The following is an 8,762-nucleotide window of genomic DNA, read 5'->3' as shown; positions in this document are numbered from 1 at the left end:
CAGCCCGTCTTAGTTTTGGGGATGAAGAAACAGAAGGAATGAGAAGGGGTTGGTGGGAAGCACTTTGGTTTGTACTAAGGGAAGACCAGGTGGTGAGAACATGGACTCTGACGTCACATGGAACTACGTGCAGATCTCAGCTTTTATTTATTTTTTGTTTGATATGGAGTCTCGCTCTGTCACCCAGGCTGGAGTGCTGGAGTGCAGTGGTGCGATCTCAGCTCACTGCAATTCCACCTGCCAAGTTCAAGCGATTTTCCGGCCTCAGCCTCCTGAGTAGCTGGGACTACAGGCACGTACCACCATGCCCGGCTAATTTTTTATATTTTTAGTAAAGACAGAGTTTCACTGTGTTAGCCAGGCTGGTCTTGATTTCCTGACCTCGTGATCCGCTCGCCTCAGCCTCCCAAAGTGCTGGGATTACAGGTGTGAGCCACTGTGCCCAGCCCAGATCCCAGCTTTGCTCCTTACTAGCTTGGTGGCCTTGGGCATATAATTTAACCTCTTCAAGCTGCGGTGTTCTTAGTTGTGGAGGGAGGATATGAATGCATGTTTGTTTGAACTGAGATGGGGACAGAGGTGTAAGGATTACACCACACAGAGCATGGCACCCAGAGGTGCCCTTTTGCTGTGACCGTGGGACGGTTACCCATGTCCTCTGATAAACGTGGGATGACCCTCGGAAGCCCCTGAGGTTAAAAAGAAAAAGTTATTGCAACGAGACCAGCTCAAAACTTAAGCCACATGGTTTATTTCCTTCTGTGGTGTGGATGAGACCAGCCATCTGATTTACAAGGGCTGGTGGACACCAGGCTGACAGTGTTTCCTCGTCCCCTGGAGACAAAGCCCAGGTCTCATGGTAACCTTCTGTGGTAGCCTTGTCTTTGAGCTATGGAGGTGGGCAAGGGAGTGCTGAGAGGCACAGGGAAGTCTCTAACTGCCACTGCTGTGCCCCTGTCGATGCTGACTGTGGTGGGCCTCAGGAGGGGGCTGGCGTCAGCCTTCCGCTGCAACCTCCCCCATCTTGGGAGATGGTGGGGGGGGCAATGCTGACTCCATAGCCAGATAAGGACAAAGAGGGTTTCCAGGGAATAGGGGGATGATGCCTGGCTTAGATCCAGGACTCAGGGAGCCTGGGGAGCTGGAAGAGCCTTATGAACCTTATCTGGTTCAACACTCGAGTTTCCAAATGGGAAACCTGAGGTCCACGGATGTAGCAACAGATGACAAAGGACAGAGTTGATCTCAGGGCCAGGGGACCTGAGGTCAGGCCACTGCCCTGCTGTGTGGCCTCGGGGGCATCTGCACCTCTGTGGAATGCCAGAGTCAGACTCTTCCATTCTGGAGGATTCTCGGCTCTCTGAGCTTAATGACCTGCCTGATGCCTGAAGGTCAGGGCAGGCCTCGAACCTGAGTCTTCAGTAGGGCTAGGATTTCCCCTATGAGCAGAGAAATGCACAGGGGGTGTCCCTGGAAGGATGATGGGACTTGGGTAGCTGAAGGACACACACCCCGATGTCAGCCTGGTGTCTTTTAGAAAGAAGCCACTGGGGAAAGTGTGGGAGGGATGTCCCTGGGCACACCTCACTCTGCCGCCGTGTGTGTGGACGTGGTGGTAGGGGGTGGCCAAGGTGGGGCTGGCGCCTGATGAACAAGGTGGGGGTGGGGAGAGGCTGGCCCCAGAGGGGAAACGCTGGACTCCACCTGCAGGTGCCACATCTGCTACTCAGACACCTCCTTGGGCACATATGCCACGTTGTCATAGGCAGGGGGCGGACAGGCTGCCGGGCTGGGGATGTTGAAGTCTGCGCTGAAGGCGCTTGGCAGGAAGATCACTGGCTGCAGAGAAAACAGCACTGAGCTCTTGGAGGATGCTGGAGCTTCAGGCTAGTGTCACAATAGTGCTCCCTTGTGGGTCATCTGAGAACAGCACCCTGATACTGAATTCTGCAAGTCTGAATTGCACCCTTAGGGCTCTGTGTGCAATCAGTATTTCAAACAACATGTACTGGGGCCAACTATGATCCAGGCACTGGGAGTACAGGAGTGAACAGAACAGACAAAAGCCTCACTTCACCAGGCGCTAACGTTCTGATGTTCCTTCCCTCCCAGCTGCCCTGGCCTGGTTCAGGACTTTGCGCTCTCTTGCCGGCACCGTGGCATTGGCCTTGAACCCCTCTACCTCCCGGCGCTGGACAGATCCTCTGGACTGATTTCCCTGAGCCAGCTCACTCCCCTGCTCAGGCCTTCAGCCCCCCTACCCTCAATGTACCCCATCATGCACCTGCCAAGAACACCCCACCCTGTGGCCTGCATTTGCCTGCCTGAGACAGCCTTTGCTCCAGCTGGTTCCCCTGCCTTGAACGCTCCCTCCTGCCCCTTTCCATCATAACTGTACTCCATTTTTTTTGGAAATTAAAGCTTAATTTCCTTCTCTGTCATGCTGCCTTCCCTGATGCCCCTGTCTCTCACGTGGTCTGGGAACCCCAAAAAGTCCCCCTCCTCTGAGAGCAGCACTGCCCCCACACCCTGAGCCCAGGCCTTCCATCTGCAGGGCTGCACCCAGCAGTGGCTCCGTGGGTGCTGGCGCCACCCTGTGCTTTGAGGAGAACACTCCTGTCTTCACTGAACTGCAAAGACGTCTTTGGTTTTGCTTTGGTTTTAGAGACAGTCTCGCTCTGTCACCCAGGCTGAAGGGCAGTGCCGTGATCATAGCTCACTGCAGCCTCAACCTCCTGGGCTCAAGCGATCCTCCTGCCTCAGCCTCCCAACTAGCGAGGACTACAGGTGCGTACCACCACACCTGGCTAATTAAAAACATTTTTTTTTTTTTTTGCAGTGATAGGACCTTTTTATGTTGCCCAGGCTCGTAAGAGATCTTCTGGGCTCAAGAGATCCTCCTGTCTTGTTTCCCAAAGTGCTGGGATCACAGGCGTGAGTCACCATGCCCAGCCAAAGACTTCTTTGGGCCCCCTGACATGGATGGGACACCCCTCCTAGTGCTGTCTCTCCATATGCCTTCCCAGAGGGCAGAGGGAGGGAGCTGGAGGCAGAGCATGTGCCCAGCCAACTGCCTTCCAGAGGCTCAGGTTTAGTGGATGTGGGTGGGGGCACTCACTGCGTTGGCCTGGGCACGAGTGGCCTGGCACCCGAAGTGGGTGACAATGACTGTGACAAAGAACTCCCGGATGGGGAAGACAGTCAGCACGGCCAGAGAGCCCCTGCCCACGTCCTGGGGGCCAAAACCCACAGAAAGGTGAGCCCAGAGTTCTAGAGTAAGGAGGTCCCCTGCGTGAGAATCACTTGCCCAAGGTCACACAGCTCGTTGGTGGCAGAGCTGTGCCTGGAGCCGGTCCCCCTGCCGCCCATCCTGCACCCTCCCCTTTGCCCTCCAGGCTGCCTCCTTGTTCCTTCTGGTGCCCATCTTGGGGAAGGCTCAGAGGGTCCATGGATTCTTGAGGTCTATAGTGACTGGCAGGCCTTGCCCATGTCCTGATGCTGCAGACGCTCACCCTTTGCCCTCCTGGACACAGCTTTCCCACCCCTGGGGCCATCTGACAATGCACCCAGTTAGTTACGCCAAAATCCATGAGCAGCATGGCCGTCACAGCAAAGGCCGCCATGGCGCTGAGGATGTTGGTGCCCAGGCTGTTCCTCACCTGCAGAGGCCGAGAGACAAGAGCAGGGGGAAGAGCGGAAGAGATGGAGAAATGGCAGGTGCCATGGCTCAGCTGCCCAGCCCCCAGCATGTTCCCTCCCACAGCCAAGGAGGCAGCGGCCATGCCACCCTGCGCGCAGCTGCGTTCTCATCCACCACTCTCCTTTTCTCCTCCCCTGGGACCTCGGGAGGAGGCTTTGTTGTCTCTCTTTCCTTCTCTTGTCTTCTTAGAAGCTTCCAGGGAGACAGGCACCACCTCCTTTACAGCCTCTCTGGGTGGAGTTTGCAGCCTCCAGCCCACCCCTTACTGTGGCTCCCTCGCCCCGGGGCCCAGCACCGTGCAAGGGCAGCTGCAGCTGAGGGCTGCTCAGGGGCATGGGCTGGGGAGGCCTTTTGCTATGGACACTGAGGCCTGGTGAGGAGAGGGGTTGAGTTTATTTCCAGGAGGTCCCAGGAAGCGGCTGGCAGAGTGAGGCACTGCAGACCCTGGTGGGACACCAGGCAGAGACAGGAGGGGCAGGAGCCGATGGCCTGAAGGCTGCGTGGGCTGAGAGGCCTAAGACTTGAGGCTCTGAAGAGCGTGCAGGGCAAGTGACTCCTGGGGTGGTCCAGGCAGCCACCCAGGGGTCACCATCCCCATGCAGCCAGAACCTGATGATCTTGTGACCCACAGCTGGAGCCTGCTGGTGAATCTGCCCCAGGCTTAAAGGGGTAGCCACTCACGGGTGGGCTGGGGACTCTAGGACCTCTTCAGGTTTAAAGACGCCTGATTCTTCTTCTTCTTTTTAAATAGAAACCAGGAGCTCATTGAGATCAGAACAGCCTCACAAGAAATCCATTAATTGATTCATTAAGTCCAAAGATTTTATTGAGCACCTGCTGCATGCCAGGCACTCTGCAAGGTGCTGGGTCCAGGAGAGAGCAGGTCAGGTCTTGTCCTCCTGGAGCTTACGGGCTGGGGGATGCTGGGTTCGGTCCTGAGAGTCCTGTCTTCTGGTCCTGCCCTTCCACCACCCATTCTCTGCCCAACCCCTGGGACACCTTGCAAGTATGGAAATAGGGCAAGGAATCCCCTGCTGAAGCCTCTGTATCTCTCATTGCCCTTAAAATAAACCTGAACTTGGCATTTAGGCTCTGAGTCACCTCCCCAGCCTCTCCCTCTTGGCCCTGCCCTTGCGTGTGGTGGTCCAGGACCCTAGTCCCCTGTTCAGAGCCTATGGCATTTCCCGGCCGGGCTCTTCCATGGCTGTCGCCCTCTGAACTGTGAGGACTCGGTTCACTGACCCCAGCTCAGGGAACCCAGTTGAGCTTAGAATGACTCACATTATCCTGTTGGCTTCCTTTCGGCACATTCCACGCTTGGCAACTATCCTCTTTGTTAGTTTGCTTTATGGGTGTCTTACCAGGCACCAGAAGGTAAGTGCCGTGTCCCTCACTGCCATGGCCTCAGCCTGACATAAAGCGCACAGCCCCCTGTTCAAAGCCTCTGCTGCCTTCCCGTGCCTGCAGAAGGCACCAAGCCTCCTGAGATTGTGATCCAGCCCCATTGTGGGATTAAATCTCTCTGTCTAATGTCTTTCCACTTTCCCTGCCCTGCCTTTGCCCTCGTTGGACGGAGCCATTCGTGGTTTCAGTGGCGACCCCACCCACGCCCCTCCGTGCATTCTCAACCTTTCCCGTGGAGTTTCTACGTCCTCTCTGCTTACCAAGGCCCAGCAGGGCTCTGCTCTGCCAGGATGTCTTTTAGCATCCTTCCTTTCTTGGAATGACCATGAGCCTTTTATCCGTGGACCTCACATTCCACCCTGGCTTGTGTATTGAGAGGTCATCCCTGTCTTCTCCTGTACATGCACAGTCTGCATCTGGTCTGCCTGGATGGTGGCCTGCCCCAACACTTAGCAGGTCCCTCAGAAGTGCTGGGGAATAAGCTGAAGGAGTGAGTGGTCGGGAGGGGCAGGGCAGGGTGGGATTCTGCCGTGGCCTCATCCCCGCCCCTGGGTCCCCTTGTTCAGACTCACCAGGCAGCTGATGTGGTTCTTCTCCGCTGCCACTGAGAGGGATCTGGAGATGATGAACTATGTGGGGAGAGGGGACCCACTGAGGCCCAGTGAGGGACCCAGCCAGCACCCTGGGCAGGGCACACCCTGCTTGGGCTCTGTAGAGAGGTGCGAGGGAGAGAGAGCAGCCTTTTGATGCCACTTTCCCTTTCAGGCAGGCACCCTGGGGTCTCTCAGCAAGGATGTCCCCTGTCCAGGGAACTAGGGCTGTGGCTTACGAGGTGAAAGGTTTCATTGACATCATATCATCAGGGCCTCGTGGGGAAGACATTGTTCCTTCAAGCATTCACTTATCAAACATTTACAGAGTGAGGCTGAATGTGGTGGCTCATGCCTGTAATCCCAGCGTGAGGATTGGGGGGCCGAGGTGGGAGGATCACTTGAAATCAGTAGTTCGAGACCAGCCTGGCCAACATGGTAAAACTCCAGTCTCTACTAAAAATACAAAATGAGCTGGGCATGGCGGCATGCATCTGCAATCCCAGTTATTTGGGAGGCTGAGGAGCAAGAATCACTTGAACCCGGGAGGAGGAGGTTGCAGTGAGCCAAGATAGCACCACTGCACTCCAGCCTGGGGGACAGAGCGAGACTCTGTCTCAAAACAAAAAACAGAAAAACCCAAACATTTTCCGAGTGGCAGTTATGTGTCAGGAATATAACGGAGTTGAAGAAGGCGACTGGATCCCTGCCCTCTTGGAGCTCATATTCTAATTGGGGAAGACTGATGCTTAGCAAACAGTGAAGAAAAGTACAGACAGTGGTGCTGAGAGCTGTGATGAAGTCACAGGGGCCACAGGGGCTCCTTGAGGCTGGGTGGGGGGTCAGGGTTGTCTCTGTAAGCTGGGATGACAACAGTGGGGCATGAGGCTGCCTATGAGGATGACCCAGGGACCTGCATCTTGGCACCTATGTACTTGGCAGTGCCTGACACACTGAGGTGGGGTTGGCCTTGCACCTGCTGAGTTGAGAAGATGGAGCTGAGCAGCGCTGTGTCCCTCTGGGCCTGCAATTTGCAGGTGGCACTCAGCTGCCATGCTAGGGAGACTGCAGGTTCAGTGGCGGGTGGAGGAGGCCCTGGGGTGACACGGAGACAGAGGACCAGGAAGGAGTCACCACAGGTCTCCAGCGGGTGCAGATCAGCCTGGAGGTGACAGGTGTCGGAAGCAGTGAACACACTCAGGCTGTGCTCTGCAGGGCAGGCCGACAGGACCTGTCTCTAGGAGACAAGACTCTAGGATGATTCTTGGGATGTGTTTAGCGTTGGCAGTTGGGTGGCTGGAGGTGCCATTTGCTGAGATGAGGACATGACGGGAGGAAGAGGGCTGGAGGCAAGCCTATGGCAGACATCCAGGGCTTCCTTTTGATATGCTGAGTTGCCTCTTCAACATCGAGTGGTGGTGTCAAGAGGGCAGCTGGATTTGGAATCCGGCTCTCTGGGCTGGAGACAGGCATGATGCCTTATTGATGAGAAAGTCAAGCCCCAGAGACGGTGACTTGCCCAGGTTCATGCAGGGAAGGAGGCCTGGCTGCCCCCGCACCCCTGCTGACTGCCTCTTTCCTTCTGTACCATCCTGGAATTCTGGGAATTTTCTTTTTTCTTTTCCTTTCTTTCTTTCTTTTTTTTTTGAGACAGATTCTTGCTGTGTCACCCAGGCTGGAGTGCAGTGGTGCCATCTCGGCTCACTGCAACCTCCACCTCCCTGGTTCAAGCAATTCCCCTGCCTCAACCTCCCGAGTAGCTGGGATTACAGGCACATGCCACCATGCCCGGCTAATTTTTTTTTGTATTTTTAGTAGAGATGGGGTTTCACCATGTTGGCCAAGCTGGTCTTGAACTCCTGACCTCAGGCAATCCACACACCTCAGCCTCCCAAAGTGCTGGGATTACAGGCATGAGCCACCATGCCCTGTCTAATTCTGGGAATTTTCAACTAAGGACTCCTTTGAGCCTTCAAGAAAAGCGATGAGTCTGCTTTCTAGAAAAATGCACATAATATCCCTCTATTTTCAGGGGTCCCCAGAGGTTAGCAATGTTGAAGCGCCAACAGAATGACGGAAAGTTGGAGCTCACACGTGTCCTGCCAAGATCTCCTAACCCTGATGTCTCCTGAGACCGAAAAGCAAGTTTTTGCTTTTGTTCCTTCCCGGAGTTTTGAAGCTTTGCTGGGCATATTTGTGATAAAGCCCGCGGGAGGGGGCTCAGAGGGGAAAGTGCCCCCTTTGTTTCTTCCTGTTGTGATTTCTCCCCGTGAGCTCTTCCGATTGCAAAATTTTCCTTCAACTTTGGGTCAGTATGGACCATTCAAAGGGCCAGAGGTTGTCCCCAAGCATGGCCAGGTGACTGTCCTGATCTGGCTGTGATGTGTCAGCCACTTTGTCCTCCTGGAGCCCCATCTAGGGGGTTTTGTGCTCTTGCTGGAGGCAGCCTGGCCAGGGGAAGAAAATCACCCTCGGTTCTGGAACCTACACTCACACAATGGAGACCCCTTTTATGCAAATCTCTGGCTTTCTCTCCAAAAAGGGAATTGCTCAGCAGTCACTATTTGGTGCAGAATTTTAGGGTTAGTAACCCACTCACCATGCACATTATCTCTTGATTTCCTCTGCAAACTATGGGGCAGGCAGGGCCAGATCCATGAGCCCAAGTTTTAGATGAGGAAGTTGAGGCTTGAGGTTCAGTGACATGCCCAAGGGACTCTGCCTTAGCGTGCGGTGGAGCTGGGATTCAGACCCTGTTGACCTGACTCTGAAGCCTGTGCTTCTTTCGGGCGGCTGGAGGCTCTGGTGATGTATTGATGAGGGTGCCAACACCAGGGGTCACTGCAAACACTGAAGTGCCCTCTAACGTTGATGATGACAAGGACTCACTTGTCCGTTCTTCCGCAGGGGTGAGTGGTCAGTTTGGCTGGGGGCAGGTGAGAGGAATGGGCTCAGGGCCTCAGAGCTGGTCCGACTCTCAGGGGACAGGGCTCTTGTGGGGCTGGGACCCAACTCAGGGAGCTGGGGGGTTTGTGCAGGAGGGTTGTGGATGCGGGGTGAGGCCTGGG

General features: G+C 55.3%; 1 protein-coding gene across 1 annotated transcript in view; it reads right to left on the bottom strand.

Annotated features, from left to right (window-relative positions):
• Window positions 1–730: 730 nt before the first annotated feature.
• Window positions 731–8,762, bottom strand: part of MS4A15 (membrane spanning 4-domains A15) — a 13,780-nt gene continuing 5,748 nt past the window's right edge. The window contains exons 3-6 of the mRNA XM_017530780.2: window positions 5,677–5,733; window positions 3,567–3,659; window positions 3,119–3,232; window positions 731–1,839 (exon numbers count right to left, since the gene is read on the bottom strand). Coding sequence (XP_017386269.1) covers window positions 1,723–1,839; window positions 3,119–3,232; window positions 3,567–3,659; window positions 5,677–5,733 — 381 coding nt within the window. The 3' untranslated portion in view covers window positions 731–1,722. The remainder of the gene's footprint in view (window positions 1,840–3,118; window positions 3,233–3,566; window positions 3,660–5,676; window positions 5,734–8,762) is intronic.

The sequence above is a fragment of the Cebus imitator genome, unplaced genomic scaffold, assembly GCF_001604975.1.
Source record: "Cebus imitator isolate Cc_AM_T3 unplaced genomic scaffold, Cebus_imitator-1.0 Scaffold69, whole genome shotgun sequence".
NCBI lineage: Eukaryota > Metazoa > Chordata > Mammalia > Primates > Cebidae > Cebus > Cebus imitator.
This window is presented reverse-complemented; position numbering and strand designations above follow the sequence as displayed.